This window comes from Azolla caroliniana, unplaced genomic scaffold (genome assembly GCF_043228905.1).
Source record: "Azolla caroliniana isolate FFs.n. ecotype wild unplaced genomic scaffold, voAzoCaro1.0.p SCAF_12, whole genome shotgun sequence".
In the NCBI taxonomy this organism is placed as follows: Eukaryota; Viridiplantae; Streptophyta; class Polypodiopsida; order Salviniales; family Salviniaceae; genus Azolla; species Azolla caroliniana.
In genome coordinates this window covers 6,339,488-6,361,250 of record NW_028230447.1, presented here as the reverse complement: position 1 = coordinate 6,361,250, position 21,763 = coordinate 6,339,488, and the positions used below count along the sequence as shown (strand labels likewise).

General features: G+C 36.9%; 3 protein-coding genes across 3 annotated transcripts; 1 reads left to right on the top strand and 2 right to left on the bottom strand.

The window, feature by feature from the left end:
• Window positions 1–3,567: 3,567 nt before the first annotated feature.
• On the bottom strand, window positions 3,568–7,369 carry LOC147856965 (G2/mitotic-specific cyclin S13-7-like). Its single transcript, XM_087328744.1, has 13 exons — window positions 7,216–7,369; window positions 7,024–7,090; window positions 6,417–6,516; window positions 6,273–6,323; window positions 6,033–6,093; window positions 5,718–5,828; window positions 5,418–5,534; window positions 5,232–5,321; window positions 4,941–5,102; window positions 4,786–4,845; window positions 4,604–4,702; window positions 4,250–4,437; window positions 3,568–4,010 (listed from the first exon to the last, which is right to left on the bottom strand). Exons 1-13 carry the CDS (start codon window positions 7,228–7,230, stop codon window positions 3,857–3,859), a joined length of 1,275 nt encoding a protein of 424 aa, XP_087184870.1. The 5' UTR covers window positions 7,231–7,369; the 3' UTR covers window positions 3,568–3,856.
• A 1,638-nt stretch (window positions 7,370–9,007) lies between these two features.
• On the bottom strand, window positions 9,008–11,459 carry LOC147856964 (uncharacterized). The gene is made up of 5 exons (XM_087328605.1): window positions 11,163–11,459; window positions 10,189–10,277; window positions 9,678–9,750; window positions 9,472–9,576; window positions 9,008–9,288 (listed from the first exon to the last, which is right to left on the bottom strand). Exons 1-5 carry the CDS (start codon window positions 11,424–11,426, stop codon window positions 9,220–9,222), a joined length of 600 nt encoding a protein of 199 aa, XP_087184731.1. The 5' UTR covers window positions 11,427–11,459; the 3' UTR covers window positions 9,008–9,219.
• A 2,427-nt stretch (window positions 11,460–13,886) lies between these two features.
• On the top strand, window positions 13,887–18,056 carry LOC147856963 (pentatricopeptide repeat-containing protein At4g13650-like). The gene has a single exon (XM_087328445.1). It carries the CDS (start codon window positions 14,112–14,114, stop codon window positions 16,743–16,745), a length of 2,634 nt encoding a protein of 877 aa, XP_087184571.1. The 5' UTR covers window positions 13,887–14,111; the 3' UTR covers window positions 16,746–18,056.
• Window positions 18,057–21,763: the final 3,707 nt, after the last annotated feature.

Below are 21,763 nucleotides of genomic sequence, written 5' to 3'. Positions count from 1 at the left end.
TTGTTTGTCTTCTTCTTTTCTTTTCTTTTCTTTTCATTACTTTCCTGCAGAAACGAAGAAGGAGAAGGGAAATCTAAAGCAAAAATTCAAAAACCTCCAAAAAAAAATGAAGAAAAAAATCTTAACTTCCCGCTCTCTCAGATCTCTCTCTCTCTCTCTCTCTCTCTCTCTCTCTCTCTCTCAATTTTATTTGTTTTCTTGATTCTTCTTATTCTGGTTGAAGAACATTGAGGCCTAAAACAGGAAAGAGAGACTAGAATGGAATGGAAATAGAATAAGAATAGGTTACATATTAGGTTGTACATAGTACATATAAGGAAGAAGAAGAAGAGGCCCCCATTGCCCGATCCTCCTCCGGACCCTCGGAACTCTCTTGTGTCTTGTCGTCCCAAGACTCTTTCAATTTCGTGATCATAAATGACAAAACCACAACCACAACAACAACAACAACAAAAAAGAGTATAGAATGGATCCAAACATCTCTCACTCACATTACGTTGGGTCGGTCGATTCCTGAACAGCATTAATCGAAAGAAGAACTTCTTCGGCGTTCCGTTCCGTCATCGGCATGGATGGGCCCACGATTGGTCAAATGTGTTGAACCGTGACATGGATCGGCAACAATGAGCCTTGGTTTCTGACTCATTTGCTAGCACCCTCTGAGACATAGATCCGCCCAACAACACACATCTTGCCCTAATGTTTTTTACGTCTACGTATTTTACATTTAGGCATTTATGGTTCATGGGAATGGGAACACTCGAACCCTATTCAATGTAGAGGATGGAAAATTAATACATATGCAACTTTTCGTGATTCCAATGAAAGAATCATTAGATTCGTTTGAGGATGATACTCTAATGATGCACTTATCTTCCTTCTCTGCGGCAAAACACCCTTTGCCATCAAATGTTGCAGCACAGAGAGAGGTAATGTATCAGGGCATGTTGTTAATGGTGGACATAATGCGCAAAGTATTAATCAATAATCGATGTACAACGTAGTAAGTCCCAAACCATATATACTTGAAAGTTAACTTTGTGTGTGTGTGTGTGTGTGTGTGTGTGTATTTGTGTGTGTGTAAACAACATTAGGATAGTCAAACCAACCATCGTGTTTATCAATGTCATGCTAATTGAGCTTTATCTCTCCCTTGCTATATTGATCAAGCTCTAGGGTGAATGACATATGAACCATCGAGTTTAACAATGCCATGTTGATTGAGCTTCATCTCTCCCTTTGTTTGATTGATCAAGCTATGTGGTGAATGACCTATGTCAAACATCATTACGTTTCACATAAGAATATTCAATTTTCTCACTTCGCATTCTTCCAATCTTTCCCATAGTCAAGTCAAATTGGTGTCATCCAACATCCACCATTGCAAGCTATGTTGGTGGGTGTCCTCAAGTCGGTGAATGACCATGTGGGTGTTATTCATGTTAATTATAAGACTAGCACGTGAATATGAGCAAGGATCTCCATGGCTCCTCAACATTCCACGCCACCAACAAACCATGACTCTACCCAATTGTGATATTATCACCCTCTTCTTCACTCCACCACCCCTCAACATTCCTCAATTCCACTGCACTTGATGGTTTGTCAAGTGGTGCACACAAAAAAGTGCATTCAAAGGTGTGGAAGGCGAAGGGGGGATTTTATGTAGCAAAACCTCACAAATACGTTGACGTCAACATTTCTACTAAAGGCTATGTGCAAGAACAAGAAAATAGAAACACCAAAAACTTAGTTACATAGCTTTGGATGTTCCCAAAGAGCACACATATTTGTACTACTAGAGTTTTGTCTCCACATTGATATAGTCCGTTGAGGGGTCCAAAACCTTGTATACCATATTGATGGCGAGTCGGGTGAGAGTGGTCTTCAAGCACATTGAAGTTGCTAATCTCATTTACCTTGAATATAGGGAACACTCACTCATCTTGACCAAGAGAACTCTAATTAAGAAGTTAACAAGTGCACACTGCATTGTAAGGTTTAATAGTTAAGTACATACACATGTAGGTGAAAGAAAGTGATTACATATATTAATATTAACCACACCTCAATTAAATAGACAAGTCGAGACATATATACAAAAGGAGGAGCAATTAGGGTTTGGTTAAGTAATGCTTAACCCTAATCACTAAAATCATAATGGGTATAGGAGGGGGTCGACAGCGAGAGAAAGAAATATATATTAACATCTTCGATGACCAAAATAGGTCCATGAGACAACTTATCACAATAACAAAACGTGTACCAATCATCGAAAATAGAATGAAAATGAAAATAAAAGTAACTTAAAGGCCCAATAATGGGATTTAAATTGGAAAAGGGGACATAAATAAAAAAGTTATAACGTGGTACAAAAGTGTGATGGGGTGTACTATGTTTTATAATGGAATGACTATGCATTGAGACTAGTTTCATTTCCATCCAAGTCTCTTGAAAAAGAAAACTACCATGGTCTAGCAGCGAATCACAAGGGCTAATATGATCATTTGCAATCCACCCTCGACATTGCCATCGATAAACCCATATTTTTTGGCTCATGTCCCTAGAGGTTCCACTCAAATTCCAAATGCACGTGTTTAATTTCTATGACAATTAAAGGAAAGTAAAGACAACAATCTGTATGCTCAAGTGGAGTAGGACTACCTCATTAACACAAACATGATTATAGAAACAGATTGTCTTCCCATTCGTAGGATTATCTCTAGGTGTGCAATCTTTGATGTTACTATTCTAGCATTAAGTCATTGAATCAAGAGATCCGACATGTAGTCTAGCATCAAAAAAAGATTTGTGGCAAATACAAGATCGTTGGAAAGGAAACGTTTGTGATTTAATTTGCCTTGTATTGTTTTCCTTATTAAAATTCATTTCTTTGTTATTACTTTGCATAAAATCTTCACCTTCATGTGCTATCAAGGCCTTGACTTCCTAGAAATAAACAAACTAAACCTTCAAATTGTTAACAATGGTACAATTGATGCATGTTAGAACCACTTTTCCCTATGTATTATTATTAAGAACCCCCTCCCCTTCCATCCCTTGCAAAAAACAGTTCAAGGATTAACATAAAAAAGACACTTGGAAGTGTCGGAATGCTCACTAATGAGATGATTTGAACAAGGAAATGGTTGGTTATTGGCCATATTTGACTGACAAACCTACCACAAATGTAGTTTCCCTTATGTCATTCGCCATTTTACCTTACGGATTGTCGAGATGGAGAGGTTTCCATTACTGCAATGCATATATTTTGCTCATGGGAAACATGAATGTGAGGTGAATTCTCCACATAAACAAGAAATTTCTACACAAAATCTAGATGCTCAATCAAGATTCAAGACCTCTACTCAAAATAAAAAGCTGAATATATACTCTCTCTCTCCACTGGGTATTTCCGCAAATCAGACAGAGTCGATCCATAAAGAATAAAGAGATTGTCTCAAAGAGGACAAAATTCACATGATTCCACAAATTCCCTTTATCAGGTGGTACTTAGTTAGGACAATCACACCAAAATGATTTAACCAAAAGTATCTACTATATCCAAAACTTTGGAACATTTCTTGCTTTAATCAAAATTGTTTAATGTAGATTAAGAGTAGATAGATCCACTACCCATGAGCTATGGGTTAAAATAAATATTGCATATAGAAGATAGATAACAGAAACTCTTGATGGATGATGCATGCATGGCCACATTCATTGATTTGATACAGAAAACATGTGTGGATAGATGATAGATAGATAGATAGACAGTTAGATAGATGTATATAGGCCGATAGAAACAGATAAATATGGATATAGATTTTATGAATATATATGTGGCCACATCCATTCATTCATATATGGTTATTGGTTCAGGAGGAGGAACAGGTTTTAGAAGAGCAACAAATCCATACTTCTCCAGAGAGTATTTCCTCTTCACCATGCTCAGATTTCCCCCTTCTCCTGATTTCTCATGTAAGCACACCATCTTCTTTGAACATTCCCTACATACATAAATCATCACCAATTTCACAACCATTGCTGTGTATTCACATCATTAATCAATTGATCTTTATCAATGATCATGTCATTTATTGATGAGAAGGAATTTAAAACCAGTTCATTCAATTCAATTATATTAAATATAGATTCATCTTGTCTTTAATGAAAAGTGGGGATTGGAAAAAAGCAAAAAACCATTTGTAAGCTTGTAAAGAAGCAAAAAAATAAAATGGAAACTTACATAAGTTGTGATTCTGTATAGCCTGAATGATGCTTGAGAAGCTTGCTCCAGTTATACTGTCGTTCTTCAGATTTCAACATGTTTTGGGCAGTGTAGACAGCTGAAGCAGCTAGCAATGATGGACAGAACTTGACCATCTCATAGGACACAAGGCATAACTCTGCATAGTAGAATGACAACATCTCTAACTGCAACCACACAAAAAAAGATCGCCAATATATAAGTTTATATATGTAGGATTGATAAATGCATGTATGCATATATGTAGGATTGACATGTAACATGTGCACTAATGTTGGTATATATAAATGTAAATGTGTATGCATATGGGTGTATATGACTACCTGTTCTTACCTTTTGATCTGATTTAGCAGCTTTCAGGAACCTCACAACAAACACGTAAGGTGTTGGAACACAAAGATTGAACCTCAATATGTTTAGCATTGTCTTCTCCTGTTAAAAAATCAAGAGGTTAGGGTTCCTTTATAGCTAATATGCAGCAAGAAACCTCTCTAACTAAAAGGTTTAGGGTTTACCATATCAAGTATTTGCTCCCGTGTGTACTCATTATCCGAGATGTATACGAAATCATTGACCTTGCATAAATAAAGAGGTCAATGTAAAGACGGTGCCCATGATAATGGAGATGTGAGTGGTACATATATACAAAACATATATTGAAGTATTATACCTCAGGTGCCCATATCTCTTCATATTTCGATGCAATGAGTAGGGCTGTCATACCAACCAATTGTAACCGTTTTCGTTCAACACTTTGAATCGCCAAGTACCGATCAATTATGTTTGTGGTCAAGAACAATGTCTCAGGCATCAACTTGAACTTCAAGTGAACCTAAGAATGATAGGAAGAATCCAATAAAAAACATGAGATGGTCATGCATCCACAGCAATGGGGAAAATCAAAATAAATACATTATATATAGATCTATTACACTAATATATATTGAAAACAATTTATTACCTCAATTAACCAATCCACAAGGATAGCTCTCATATTATGGTTGATGTTGGTTTGCCTTGACATGTAGTCAGGTGGGACGCAACTTTGAGCCTTTTTGCACAAAAAACCAATCATATGCACATATAGAGAGAGAACAAATAATTTGGTTACACTGATGATAGATGGGTCTCGTTGATTATTGTTTACCTCAGTTTTGCGATAGAAAGTGTAAATGTCTTCGACAAAATCGACAACAGCTAATTGGTTTCCCACATCTTCAGCATCGATATCAGGCAATTGTTCTTTCTTCTCCCCACATAGAGACTGAATTGATGTATGCTTAGAATTATATAACACAAGAAACGTGGGTATGGTTTTACAAGACAGAATGGATGAATAATTAGAATTCTTAACACGAGAAACAAGATGGATGTGGGCCTTGCTAAATTAGTGAAACAATGAAAATGGATGTAACTTTCCATAGAAGGAAACAAGATTCTTTTTTACCTCACTCCGGGCAGTGAGAGTCGATGTGAGTGTACGACCTTTCCTCTCTTTTGGAGCAGTTTTACTATTTTTCCCTGGAACATTATCTGCCTTAATTTGCTCCTTGGAAGGCTGAACAAAATACAAAAGAAGCTGGCTTCTTAAAAATGAACTTCATATTAGTGTCAATGATGATGATGATGATTTCATTGTGAGGAGTTTTGACATAATTGATTGATTCATCAATCCCAGTATGTGCATGAGATTATGCCCCAAAAATTCCAGATCTTATGAGCATAGAAAATCCACATAATATGGGGAACACAAGAAAAATACCTGAATGGCAATTGAAGCATCAGCAAGAGATTTCTTGTTCGCTAGTTGTGCTCCAAAGCTTCTGTTTGAAGAAGTGAATTTGAATTAACACATTGTTTGAAATGGTTTTGTCTGAGTATTTACCATTACTGTCTCATATGTATATAGCAAATAGCAGATATGCAGATACGCATATAGCATATATTACATAGTATATAGTATATATGCGTGAAGACTATATGTTTTTTAACATTAATTTACCTTGTGATTGGCCTTCCCACAGGAGGTTGCAAGGTCTTCTTTGATTCTCCCCTAGAATTAATACAAAGACACAAAAAAGGTTTAGATTTAAGCTGTATAAACCCTGACGGATGAATCACAATTAACTCTACATTATAATCTCACTCTATCTCTTTGTTTTGTCGTCCAGGGCCTGCGTGTACAACGTTCCCGATGTCACCAAGTGCGCGACGATTGTTCGCGCCCACAACTTTCCCATTTGCAACTATGAAGCCAATACATCTCTTATATGTATATATATAACTACATATTCATGTACTGCATTTATATGTATGTACTCATGTGTGTCTGTACATAGATAGATGGATGGATCAATAGATAGATATACCTTATATAGTATGCTTTTCTTATGTATACATACATATGAAGCCTTTTGAGTATGTTTCTTTGCGTTTGATGACATCAAGAAGAGTGCATATATTTGTCACAATTGCATTAGAATGCAGATTTACAGCATGTTTTGTGTTTTTTGAAGCATGAATAAGATATGGAAACCCGCTACATTGATATAGAACAGAACATCTACATTGATATAGAACAGAACATCTACATTGATATAGAACAAAACATCTACATTGATATAGAACAAAACATCTACATTGATATAGAACAAAACATCTACATTGATATAGAACAAAACATCTACATTGATCTGAAAGAAAAACAATTCATTTTATGTAATCGGATGAGAAAAGCAAAGGCAAACACCTACCTCTTGTTGTTGCTTTGCTATCTCTGCCATTCTTGATGTTCTCATCTTGGTGCAGCGCAGTTTGATGCTGAAAGAGGAAGAACAAGAGGATTAAAAAAACTCGCATAAACTTCCAAAGGAAGATGAAGAAAAAGAAAAAGAAAAAACCAGAGGAGAGTGAGTGAGAGAGAGAGATTAGATCTGAAACATTACTCTGGTTTGATACATCTTTGAAAGGAAGGAGCGAATACAAAAGCAGAGATTACTAGTGTAGGGTGAGAGACAGAGAAGAAAGGTGGAGAGGCAGAGAGATATATTCAAATCTCAGAGCCCTTATAACGGCTATATTTCCTGGCTATGGTCTCTCTCTCTCTCTCTCTCTCTCTCTCTCTCTGTCTCTCTCTCTACTAAATATAGTAGTAGCTACTAGCAAGTATTCTTTTGTTTTTTTCCTTTGTACTACTACTAGTACTAATTACTGCTAATTAGTAGTTCTACTACTAATTGCTACTAATTAGAACTGCTAATTAGTAGTATTAGTAGTACTACTACTAACTAGTACTAATTACTACTGATTAGAGCTACTAATATGTAGTAATAGTAGCAACACCTCTGCTACTGCTTGCCCTTTGACTTATGGTGGGGTGGATCTTGCCCTGCCATCCTCTGACTTACGTAATGGACCCTGCCATCGTGCATGTGTACTCATGTCTCGTGCGTGTTTTGTGTACCTCCTTTGATGTCTAGTCCACTACAAGATACAAATGTGTGTTTAGAAAAAGTTGAGAAGTGCTTTGTTACGTTCGAGCGGTTTGTTTCATGTAGGGTTACATTGCACAAGTAGACCTTTTATAAGGCCACAGATCTCAAAGCTCCATCCTACCAACTCAAATACATAACACTTGTATATGGGTTCTTCACCTTTCATGTAGGTAGTAACATTGTACAAGGAAACCTTTATAAGGCAAGGCGTCTCTCCACTAAAATGTTCTATGGCTACAAATTGACCTCTTTTGGCATTTCTAGATTACTACTTAAGCACATCTGTAACAATCATCACCTTTTACAATTGCTCCCCTTATAAAAGAGCTTTTGTCCTAATAATGCTAACGAGAATTGTTTTATTCTGAACTCCCAATTAGACTTCACAAAGTGTGACATGTATATTGTGCATTGACTGTATCATGTTATGTGGTTGGAACTATCCAATGTCTAGCTCATAGTATTAGTTTGTTAACATGACATGGATGAAGAAAGCTTGAGCTCCTAGGGTAAGAAATAAGAAACATGTAATAAGGAATTAGAGTTTTGATGGGTAGTGACAATTGTGATGATCCCTTTAGAAACATGTAATAAGGAATCAAAGTTTTAATGGGTAATGACAATTGTGATGATCCCTTTATGGGGATGGATGTTGACATGGTAAAAGCCATTTTCTCCATGAACCTCAATCATGAATGTTGATCTAGACATATGCCAAAGGTTTTGCTATATAAGCTAATGAGAGAATCAAACTTTTTTAGCCCTCACATACCACCATGGGATTTGATTTCAAGTGTTGGTCACACAAAATTTCACTTTTCAAGTGTTTCGCATTGAATAAAATGTTTTTACAAAAGAGGAGATGAGTGTATCCTAACATCTTCCAAGTGACTTATTACGTTGTCACCACGATAGATATACATCTCATATGGCCTTCATATATTCTCGCATAAGTTCTCCTTAATAATTTGTTTTTACTTTTTTTGGATTGAAACAAAGTTAAGTAACCCCAAAATCTCGTGGTTTCACATGATGGTCAATTGTTGACATCCTTGTTCCAATTTACTTTATTGCACAAAAAATGATAATTAGAGGCGGAGCAATGCCAAATGTTGTAAAGCATTCGTAAATCCATTTGTTTTAAGATCAATGACAGTTCATCTAAACAATTCAAACCAACAAATTCAATATAATTCAGGCTCTCTCTTTTCCAATATAATCTCTTTATCGTCACATCTTCCCATTCCATTTAGATGAATGATCTCAGTCTCTTCTTCCTCAAGCAGGAATTATACGAAAGAAATATTGTTACAAAAGTCTGCATTTTCCCCAGAATTTCAGCAAATGCAAAATTCGGCACCCCCTATCCAAATGCATATAAAACATAGGTATATTGTCTTTTACAACCAATAAATTTCTCAGGCTTAGCACACACAAAAAAGCTACTCTTCCGATTTAAGCTTTTGATGCAGAGAGCACTGCCTCAATCCGCTTTACAAGATCCTGAGCTGACATAGCTCCTTCCTATAATGTTTTACAGAATACCAAAACAATAAAGTTACCATATATGAGCCTTCATCCATAAGATAAGTGACAAAACCGATTGATTATAATACAATAACGACAACCAGATCTGTGCTATGATTATGATTAATGACAATGGATTGGGTGTGTGTGCCAGCATAATTAGGGTTTGTATGTGCTTACTAGTCGATCGATGGGTTCGCCATTTTTGAAGAGCATTAACGTTGGTAATGCTTGTACACCATATCGGCTTGCAATGTTCGGGTACTTCTCTGTATCAATCTTCACCTATAACCATATATATATATATATACACATTATTCATTTCTCCTGTTAAAAGAAAATAGCGATGCGAGAGCAAAATTTGGAGAGTAAGAGCATATACTTACGATGCGAAGTTTATCTTTCAATTCTTTACCAACATCATTAAGGACAGGAACCATGAATTGACAGGGTCCACACCTGCACATACGATAACATTTGCTATATTTAGGTATGATGGTGTTACACAAACATACAATAAACACTAAAACCCTAAACCCTAAACCCTAAACATCTGTACATATATATATATATATATATATATATATACACATACATATGAATATATGAACAAATACATATGAATACCTTATGTATAGTGGTTTTATGGAACCCACAATAGGTCATTCACTGTGATGAGACAAGTATAACACAAGCACAAAAGCTCGAGGGCCAAATCAAGGAAATGACTATATTAATGAGCACATAACAATTGAACGAGAAAAAACCCTGATTATGTTCTTATGCAAATGAGAAGACAGGAAATGTTACAAGAGGAGGGAAAAAGAAGTCCGTAACCTATATATATATATATATATAGAACAGAATGCTTAACCATAGGATTAAGGCAATGATTACCATGTGGCATAGAAGTCCACCAACAATGCAGTTTGGGTGTTTTTGAGCAAATCATCGAAGCTCGAAAATGTTTGCTTCGCAGCATGGACCTGCGGGGAAAAAACCCAAAACACATGAAAAACATGAACAAGAAATCAAGCCGATCGGAGAGGTTTGGAAATCGAATTGTGGCCCTTTCGGAACATACAACCCACAAGCATCAGGTTTCTTCTTCTTCTTCTGTTTTCCTTCTTGTTTTCTCTCAAGATTCACCACTCCAATGCTTAATTGGTGGAAAATGAGATCACTCACAGGTATGTATGTATGTATTGAAATACACACACACACACATATAAATGTGTGTGTGTGTGTGTATGTAAAATAACTAAATAAATAAACAAATAATTTTCCACATACATATGTTAATGTACATGTGAAGAAAAAAGGAAAAAATACTAAAAATAAAACTATATATATATATATGGAAAAGAAAGGAAAAATAGAAAATAAAATAAAAAAATAAACAAATATATGTGTGTGCGTATGTGTATGTGTATGTAAAATAAATAAATAAACAAATAATTTTCCACATATATATGTTAATGTACCTGTGAAGAAAATTGAAAAAAATTAATAAAAATAAAACTATATATGTATATATATATATGGATGGATGGAAAAGAAAGGAAAAATAGAAAATAAATAAATGTGTGTATGTGTGTGTGTGTGTGTATGTAAAAGAAATAAATAAACAAATAATTTTCCACATATGTATATATATATATGTTAATGTACATATATATATATATATATATATATATATATATATATATGTTAATGTACATGGGAAAAAAAGAGAGAAAAAAGAAAAAAGAAAACAATATATATAGATATATATATGAATGGAAAAGAAAGGGAAAATAGAAAATAAAATTAAAAGAAATGGCAAAATTTTAATTCTTCAAAGAATGAATGGAAAGGATGAGTAGAGAGACCTGAGTGGCATGGAATCTTCGTGAAGTGGTGAGATGCAGGGGTCTGATCCCTGAGAAATACTGTGTTCTCTCCGAGGGGCCTGCTTTCACGGCAACGATTCTTCCCACTGCTCCCTTGGACTTGAGGCAGACATCAGAAGAAGAAGAAGAAGAAGAAGAAGGGTTCTGAAGCAGGAATCTGTGGTGGGGGTGGGGGTGGGGGTGAGGGAAGGAGAAGAAGGTGGATGCAGAAGAAGTTAAGCTCTGATGGATGATAGCTTCCATGATTTCTCTGTCTCTGTCTCTGCCTCTGCCTCTGCCCCTGCCCCTCAAGTCTATCAGAAGAAAAAAGAAATATCAATAAATAAATTAATAAATAAATGATTAAATTTTTATTTAAATTTATTGAAGCTCCAAGAACAAATCTTTGTCCAAAACCACACAAGCATATATATATATACATAATACTGATCAAGTAAATTTGTAGTCTAAGCAATTTTACTCCTATAATCTGCTCTGCTCCCAACAACAGCTGAAATGAGACTCTTTTGCTTGATTTCTTGCGATAGGCCGGGGCTACGAATCGGCAACGGTTCCGGCTTCGGCTTAACCGGTTTTGCCTTGTCCAAACCGAACACCGATTAAGCCTTAACTGGTTTGGAAGTTTTCAAACTCGAACCGAACCCCTTCCTAAACCGGTTATGCCAAACTAGTTTAGGATACTCTTCTTCCTAAACCAGTTAAGCCTTAACCAGTTTGGCTTGAGCCTTCCTAAACCTAGCTCGAACCATTTTGGGAAAGCTCAAACATGAACCGAGCTGAACCGCAACTGTCAAACCGTTTGGACGGTTTGGCTTAGGCTTGAGCCGAGCTGTTGCCAACTCCTAAGGCCCCCCTTCTCACCGGTAGATCATGGTGGCCGAAATTTCGGGTCCGAGGAAGGGACCTGCGCACGCGTGCGGCACATTAGGAAAGCGGGCCGGAAGCCACCACATGCATGACTCTCGCCTTCTACAGTCATCCTGAAGTTTTGCCCAAAAAAAGAATCGTTATCGGACACTAGTATATTAGATTCCACTTGGAAGGTTATTTATTAGCATGATGCCATCAAAGACGGTCTTCCTTGCTTTTTATCCATCATTCAAGAGGAGGGCAAGGCTACTACATGTTACAAATGTCATGCACTTGACCAAACCCCATGATAAGGAGGATACCAACTTAAATGACTATAATATACAATTACTCACAAACACATCTTAACAATTGATTACGCCAACTCAATATATGTAATGTAATACATAGCGAACACCTAAACAATGACATGAGACTAAACTCTAGAGTTAGGCAAATATATGTAATGTAATACATAGTTACATGATTAAGGGAAGAACAAATTATTTATGTTGTTGAATCATTGTTGTTGTTCTCACACTTGATTCTCATTATTGTGTGCCCTATGGTGATTTTAATATACATTCTGGTGGATCACTATCTTGTGCTTAGCTTTAATTACATATTTGTTGATTGTCTGACCAATGAATTTTGTCATTCTAGTTTTGGGCCTAGAGCTACTTTAAGCATATTCACGCATCTTATTATATATATATATATATATGCTCTATATACATTTGGGTATTTTGCAATTAATGTTGTACATGTAAAGCAAGTTGATGTGAAGGACGTAACAAAAACAAAAGAGGCGAAGGAGATGAAACTAGAGCCTTCGTGGATTGCAACCGAAGGAACTACTAACACATATGTTACCCCTTCCAAGACTGTAGAGTCTATTGAGCAACAAGACAGGACAGAGAGGGATATATAGACATGAGGTTCGGGAGCACACATATCCAATCCTAAGAACTAAATGATTTCACCATAGCGACCCCAGTTCAAAACCCAGACAATAGAAGCTTTCTTAAAGCATCTCTCCACCCACACCTTAATTTACAAGGGAAAAAACACTTGAATTACACCCCTACATTTATCACTATTTCTCCAAGTACCCCTAATTTTATCACTATTTCCCCAAAGTACCCCCAAAGTATATTTATCTCCCCCAAATACTCTGATGGCCTATATCCTCCACAATATCAGTGGAATTCTTGCATCGTTTATCACTATTTCTCCAAGTACCCCTAAGTATATTTATCTCCCTTAAATGCTCTTCCTTTGAGGTTTATATGTATGTGAACATATATAAGTGGAATTCCTGCATCGTTTATCACTATTTCTCCAAGTAACCCTAAGTATATTTATCTCCCCTAAATGCCCTTCCTTTGTGGCTTATAACAATCGGCAACGGAACCGTGAAACCGCGGCTCAACGGCTCAACGGTTCGGTTTAGGTTTAGGTTTTTTCAAACGGTTCGGTTTGGTTTTAACAGCCAGAAGCCGCGGTTTAAACGGTTTAACGAGGTTTTATAAAAAATAAAAAATAATTTTTTTGACCTATGTTGAAAACCGAAACCGAACCACAAAACCGCGGTTTTTACGGTTTGAAAATTGTTTAACGGTTTCGTGGTTCGGTTCAGGTTAAAAAAATGTTAAACGGTTCAGTTTGAACCCTCTCGAACCGAACCGAACCGAACCGTTGCCGATTGTTAGCATTGGGTTATATGTATCCTCAACATATATAAGTGGAATTCCTAAATCGTTTATCACTATTTCTCCAAGTACCCCTAAATTTATCACTATCTCCCCAACTACCCCTAACTATATTTATCTCCCCCAAATGTGGCTTAAATCCTCAGCATATCAGTGGAATTCCTTCATAGAAGGTTCTTTCATGGCCAAACAGAGCAAAGGTCTGTATCATCTCTCTCGTTTATGTCGACAGGGAAGATCAAAACTTGTAGACCCATCAATCTCTTAACCCTAAGGTATGAAATCACATCCTTTTTTTTTTCCCTTTAACAAATTTGACAGAGTTTGTCTATATGTTTATACATATGTATGTTTTTGCTGAGTGTTCATGAGAGAGAAGAAACACTTATGGAGAGCCTATTGTTCTTCTGCCGCCTCGATCTCTGGAACATCCCAGATTCATGAGAATAGACATCTTAAACTTCTCATAAAACAAGGAATGCTCGACGATGCATTGCACATGTTGGATTCACTCGATACAACACATTTGACCAGAAACGACTACATTTATGTCAGGCTTATACAACTATGCATTAGCCTTAAGGAATTTGTCAAAGGAATGTACGTCCATGATCACATTGCCAGGCATGATTTTGAACCAAATAACATATTGTGGAATGCCCTTGTAAATCTATATGGGAAATGTGGATGCTTATCCGATGCTCGGAAGATGTTTGATTCCATGCCACATCGAGATGTGTTCTCCTGGACTATCATGATTGAAGCATATGCAAAACATAAAGCTTCTGAAGACGCTTTATTATTGTTTGTCACAATGGAAACGAATGGTATCAGACCCGATGAAATATGCTTTCTAAGTGTTTTGAAGGCATGTGGTGGCCTTAGAACTCTACGGCAAGGGACGAATGTCCATGCTTGCATTATCATGTATGGATTTGAATTGAACGTACTTGTGAATAGTAGCCTTCTAGACATGTATAGCAAATGTGGAAGCCTTGATGATGCCTTCCATGCTTTCCTTCACATGCCGAACCGAGACATTGTTGTATGGAACCTCATGATATCAGGATATGCTGACTTTAGTGATCATTGGAAAGCGTTTGAGCTTTTAAAGCTTATGCAACAAGAGGGTGTAATGTGTAATGGGTTCACTTTTTTTTGCATCCTCCAGGCGTGTGGCGCTGCGGGCCTTAACCAATGCCAGCATATTCACGTGTGGGCCTTGCATTGTGGAGTTGAACTAAACCTATGTTTCTTCAACAGTCTCATAAATTTGTACTGCAAATATGGAGCTTTACTCGAAGCTCAAGAGGTTTTTGATAGAGTTCCTAATCCAGAGATCGTCACATGGAATACTATGCTCTCGGGTTATGTGCAGCATGGGCATTTTGAACGAGCATTGATAATGCTAAAGAAAATGGTGGTGGAGAGGGTAAAACCTGATAGTATCACTGTTGCCACAGCATTGAAAGCTTGTACTAGTATAGAAGCTCTAAAAGAAGGCATGGAAATTCACAAATATGTGTACATATGTGGGATGGAGTTAGATAGGTTTGCAGCAAGCACACTCATTGACTTTTATGGACGATGTGGAGAGCTAGAGAATGCATACAATGTCTTTAACAAGATACCTCATAAAGACGTGGTGTGTTGGAACTCGATGGTTTCAGTGTTTGTAAAACACGAGTGTGCAGAGCAGGCATTCAAACTCTTTACAAGGATGATGGTTGTTGAAGGTGTGAAAGCAGACGAAGCGACCTTTACATGTGTTCTCAAGGCTTGTGCATTTCTTGGCGATGGAGAGCGAGGGAAATGTGTTCATAACCTTGTAATCGAAAGTGGGGTTCATCTTAACATTGAGGTGGGAAATACTATACTTGACATGTATGCAAAATGCAATAGTTTACACGATGCATGCACAATGTTTAAGAGATTAGAAAAACATGATTTGGTGACATGGAATGCGATGATTGCGGGTTATGCTCAGCATAAACACATCGAAGGAGCTTTGGATATTTTTGAGCAAATGAAATGCAAGGGTATTGCCCCTGATAAAGTCACATTTTTGAGCATCCTCAAAGCCTGTACTAACTCAGGAAAATATGACATCGGTAGGGAAATCCATGCTTTCATTGATAAAGCTGGTTTCAGCTCTGACATATTTCTTGGGAATGCTCTCATTGACATGTATGCAAAATGCGGCCGAATGGATATGTCTCTGGACGTTTTCAGGGAACTATGCGAAAGAGATATCGTCTCTTGGAATGCCCTTATCACAGGGTATTCCCAACATGGGCATGGCCAAGAGGTTTATGATTCTTTTCTCGAGATGCTACAAGAGGGTGTGGAACCGAACGAGGTCACATTTATCACTGTCCTCAAGGTGTGCTCCGATCTAGTAACTATTGACTATGGTAAGCAAATACATGTCATTGTAAGGGAAACCTTATATGGATGTGATGCTTTTGTGAGAAGTACACTGCTTGACATGTATGCCAAATGTGGTAGTATAATGGATGCATCCAACTTGTTTGAGAATTTGATGGACCAAGATATGGTCTCTTGCAATGTGATGATTGCTGGATATGCTCAACATGGGTTTTTTAATGAGGCTTCAGCGGTTTTCCATAGAATGCATTCAAGAGGTGGTAAGCTCGATCATATAACGTATATTTCTATTATATGTGCATGTAATTATATTGGCCTAGTTTTGGAAGGCTGTAGTTATTTCATGTGTATGAGGGATAATGGCATAACCCCATCAATTGAGTCATATGGCTGTCTTGTTGATCTTATCAGCCGTGCGGGGCAGTTAGATGTGGCTCTATATGTAGTTGAAAACATACAGTGTGAACCGAATGTTGATATATGGATGTCATTACTTTCTGCATGTAAATTCTGTAACAATGTCAATCTAGCTACCTGTGCTGCGGAGTATGTTCTAGAATTAGAACGGGAGAACACCGCGGCGGTTTTGTTGCTATCGAATATGGTCATATGAGAATACAGATGTTAAGAAAAGAAAAACACTTGAGTTCATGTGCTCCTCTTATGAGTGTTACCGAAGGGCACAGATGATTTGGGTCACAGCAACACAAAATTCGGAGAAACAGAATTGGGCAACACAGAGAAAATAGAGGACATACTAAAACATGTTGATGAATGTGCGATATGAATAAATGAATACAAAGTGATATCCATAAACCAAAGAATGGATGCCACACATGTTGATGAATGGATTGCTCCAAGTGATTGGCAAGATCTTCTCAATTTTGGTGCAGCCCATGCCTAATGTCCAATCCTGGAAGTGTTGGGTCACCAAATCTGGAGGCATGCTAAATGCGCACATTTCACATTTTCAATCGGTTTTCATGTGGGTCTTTGAGCTGTCAATTAATTAGCTCATGTGGGGCATTTTTGAGCAACCCCAGAATAATGGCGAGGTGAGTGGTTGCAACCAATCTGACGGAATCAGAATGAACTAACAAAGGCAATCCTATATGGAAATTCTTTGCAACAAAAGAACAATATATATTTTCTCTTTTCTAGTGGTTCACAAGTAATAGCTGGTTTTTTCTTAAGGCATGAATATTGTGGCGTAGAAAGTTATTGCAAAAAGTGATCCATTAGGAGATGTGTGCCATCAGATGCATGTGTTAGAAGAGAAGCCGAATGAACTACATTTTCCTGTGAAATGTTTCTAGAAGAAAGGAGGTTCATCAATGCGGGTCATGGTTCTTTGGAAGATTAATATAAGAACAATGTTGGAGTTGTTTGGATATGATACCCCTTTCCAAAAAGAGAGGTCATTGCCATTGTGATAATGGTATTAATTATTTGTGTATAATGGCATGGATTGGAATAGATATTGTTCTGCTAAAGAAAGATACATTGAGTTGATGAGAATGTAGAGGAGAGACATCTTTATAGAACTAAGGATAAAATAGGTTATGAAACAACGAAGAAAGTCAATGCACCAGTTAAACAAGAGATGGAGAGAAAGAAAGAAGAAATTGCGTACGGGGATTATGTGTTGGGTCAAGGAGAAGAATCTTATGATCTTTTTTGAAGATCTTATGTGCATCAATGGCAATGAATATGCCATTTTAAGAAATGGTGATGTTTGGTCATCAACAAACAATGGCACACATATCTCCAGTAATGAAAAGAGGCCCATTGGTTGTTGTGGGTGCTTTAAAACCATACTACCAAATATGTGATTAAGATTGAGAACATTGATATGGCATACTCCTGGTTTTTGGTGAAGGATGAAGGCTGATGATAGTTTTGTGGGTTGGATTGAGTTCAGGTTTGTATGATTTCATATGGATTTGTGCATCTATTCGAATGCATAAATAACAGTGGTTAACTATTTAGGAAGTTGGGCTTGTTATCTTAGGATTAAGATGGATGAGCTACTATGAGCTTATTTGATTATTCAAGGGAGGCCAATGTTGATCAAGATCTGTGCTTGACAAGATTGGTATCATGGGTGGGTGAACATTTTCAAGGAAAATCATGTGATCAAGATAAATTGATATATACATCTAGAGTTTGAATGTGAAAGCATCTACCGAAGAACTAGGAGTTGTGATAGTTTACACATCAAGCTGAACTTAACATCAGGCTTTTGTGGTATTTTTTCAAGTTTTATTGTTTGTGCTCACCTCATCGAACATAGAATGCAATCAATGCATTCCAATGGACAATGATAGTTTAATCCATTGAATAAAAAACACACTTAAGGCATCATAAGTACTTCCACATCCGAGCGAGAGCCGTTCTTGAATGATATTGAAATCAATATATTTCTTGATGGGTCATTGGAATTGGGCATGGAATTGTTTTCCTTAATAGATGTCAGATACTTGAAAATCCTCATTATATTTGTCTCAATATAAATGTAAATCATTACTTGGAAGCCTTAACACAAAAATATCTTCGAAGATTCGTTACAGAGGAGAGGGTAATGTTAGGGAAGAGAACTAGATAGAAGTGGGTTGATTTTGATAGAGGAGAAGCTGGGCCAGTAAGGATGACCTTTTATTCTTCGATGGTAGACAACAATAACCATGTTTGTAGAACAATTTGGTGAGGGAATATTATGTATGTTGAGATGGATAGAGTGTTTATGATGTCTTCCTTTCAGCCTTCTCAAATTCGTCTATTTTGGTATGGTATGTTTCATCCTTACATGTCTTGTTAGGGGTCAGGGGTTATAAAAACTCTCATGAATGTCTTTATTTCGATGTTTTGCCTTCTAGATGGTTTCATTCTATCTTTATGGAAGACGATGTTGTAACTCAAGGGAGTATGTTGCCTATTCGTATATTGTGGAAGAACAGAAAAGGGTGGATGTTGAATCCACATCCAAATGACATAAATAGTTTATTTGAATTGTGGGTTTATGAGAATAAGTCCATAGATCATCTTCTGTGGGATCCAGGTGAGTGGAGATGGCCAATCATATCAGTGCAAGGAATAATAGGTAAACAAATCCCTTTTTTTCAGTTCTCTATAAAAAATAGTATAGAATTGCTAAGGAGGGGTTTGGCTGTTGTGCGAGAAACTTATAAAATTTGGAGATTGGGTAATGTACAAGACTCTTGGTTGGGCGTTTATTGGTTTAATGGCTATGGGCCATGCAAATTCCTAAAAAAGTTGTATCATTTAGATGGTTGTTGGTACATTATGGGATTCCTGTGAAGTCATGGATGTGGGCATTGCCATGATTTAAATTGTGATAGTTGTGGTTTTCCCATTGAATTGGTTCATCATGTCTTATATGTATGTCCTATTGTTAGAGTAGTTTGAAAAAGAATGCTGAGAATTTTGTATCTTGTTTGTGTTAAATAGGTGTACACATGGGGTTTTGTGAGATGGGGAAGGCCGGTTGAAGAAATACAAAATTATGAAAAGGAGTTTGTTGACTTTCTTCTCCTCTCAGATGGAAAACATGCATTGGATGTCTCTTATACTACAACAATTTGTTTTTTGGTAGAGGGCCAAGGTTTTGTCTACGATATCTTCTTTAGTAGTTTGGGTATTGTGGAAGGCAATATGTAAATGTATTTCAGAAAGTCAACCAGAATGTGGTTGAGTTCGACAAGGAGATATCATTGATGCTCTGCATACTCTAAGAGGTCTATATGAGGAAATAACTGGCGAGCCTAATGTCGTGTTTCATGAGCAACAACATTTTAGAGAAATGTGGAAAAAGGCAGATATCTTCATCTCTTTTGGGGAGAGAATAAAGTGGAGATACCAAGATGGCTTTTTCCGCCCCTTGTCTTGGAAGGACCCCGAATTTAGATGTATAAATTTAGTTGATGAAGGTATGAGTTCTTTGTAGCCTTTCAACATCTTTCAATTAATACCAAGGTGAATCTTTTATTTAAAAAAAATCTTCAAAGAAAGAAAAGTGATCCCTAAATAAGACTTCACGAGAATGTCATGTATATAAAAATAACCTTGAGTCCATCACCTCAGATCTCACAACACTTTGCTAGAGTCTACTATCTTAAAATTATGATAATTGGCTGGTGGCCGGAGTATGAAAGACAAGTGGGGGACAAGTTAGAAGCGGAATCCAAGTTATTAGTATTAGTTATTAATTAGCTAGAATTAAAATAGGAACGAACGGATGTGGAAGAGTTGCACCGATCCGGATCCGGACAAATTCGTAACCGGTTGCCGATATGGCACCGTTTTGTAAACAAAACCGGATGCCTATAAAAGGACCCGAAGAACGATGTATTAAGGGACAGAATTAATATAAGTAAAGTTGGCTTTAAGATTATTGTGTATCTACTTACTTTCCGTTCTGTGCTTACTGTCATATCTTACGTGTGTTATCAATATGTATGAGTTGTTAATTCGGAACAGATCCGGAACTAGTCGGATAAAGTGATATCTGTGTCGCCCCGTAACCACCCCTTTGGTGAAGTGATCCGGAAGGACAACCTGTGTTAGTGGCTAGTCCAGTCCATGATTAACAATGACCAGAAGTCTCTAAATTTTCACTCACACTTAAGTGTGATAATTTGGCCTAGGTACCCACTTAAAATCATGACCATAACGGTTTCTAAATGTTTATTTGCACTTAAAGAATGACAATTTGGCTATGTATCCACGGAAACCTTATATTCTCTTTTGATAGTCTCTTTGCATCAACTCCAAGATATTCCAAGCATTCTTTGTTGAGATGAAACTCATTTGCGCGTATCATAGTGTTCCACAATATACCATACATGTAATCTTCGAAATATTGCATATTTGCTTTTGTAATTGTAATACATTTGGCATGCATAGATATCTATCAAGATACTGGTTATCAATGGATTTCCTTCTAACCATTCTTTCTCAATGTGGACATAAATTCTCGACTTCATTCACATCACTTACATGTGCATAAGCTTGAGCACAACGCGTAAGTGAGAAACTAGTTATAGAAAGTCTTGTACGAGGAGGAGAAGAGGATGCAGGCAAAAACAAAATCATTGAAAAAAAGTGCCACAAGCGAGTAGTTCACTATTCCAAATAAGCTATCAAGGAACTCAACGAGTGGAATGTGCCCTAATGAAATATCTACTTGAATAAATTATCTACTTAGAGTATAAAATGTGTTGTTTCTTTTGATGTTCCCAAGGTGACATTCCAGGAGAAAGGGACAAGTAAGAGACTTGGGACTGGCACATGGCATAGTAGACTAAGGTATTTGGATTGTGAAGGGTGTCACGAACACACCAACCGTGAACTCAGACGAAGCACGGATGATGGGGCTAATAGTGTGGAACGACACAAAAGCATGAAGACAAAGATAAAGTTCAGGGAGACAAGATGGGGCAAAACAAGAATACTAGATTGATGTGTCAATGACTGGTGTTGAATCCTCTGAAAGGGACCAAGGAGGTTACAAGTATTTATACATGTTCCTAGATCGAATATCTGTAGAACATAGTCGAGAAATATCTCTAGAATATACTCGTCTAGAATATACAATACAATGTTTCTAGAATA

What these genes read in the sequence shown, in the direction of transcription:
- LOC147856963 (XM_087328445.1), top strand. Translation starts at nt 14,112, where the DNA reads ATGAGAGAGAAGAAACACTTATGGAGAGCCTATTGTTCTTCTGCCGCC.
- LOC147856964 (XM_087328605.1), bottom strand. Translation starts at nt 11,426, where the DNA reads ATGGAAGCTATCATCCATCAGAGCTTAACTTCTTCTGCATCCACCTTC. An exon ending in GAAGATTCCATGCCACTCAG is followed by an intron (nt 10,278 to 11,162) that starts GTCTCTCTACTC and finishes TTTTCCCCGCAG; the next exon opens with GTCCATGCTGCGAAGCAAAC. An exon ending in TGAAAGATAAACTTCGCATC is followed by an intron (nt 9,577 to 9,677) that starts GTAAGTATATGC and finishes ATATGGTTATAG; the next exon opens with GTGAAGATTGATACAGAGAA.
- LOC147856965 (XM_087328744.1), bottom strand. An exon ending in CGACAAAACAAAGAGATAGA is followed by an intron (nt 6,324 to 6,416) that starts GTGAGATTATAA and finishes TATTAATTCTAG; the next exon opens with GGGAGAATCAAAGAAGACCT. An exon ending in AAGAGATATGGGCACCTGAG is followed by an intron (nt 4,846 to 4,940) that starts GTATAATACTTC and finishes TATTTATGCAAG; the next exon opens with GTCAATGATTTCGTATACAT.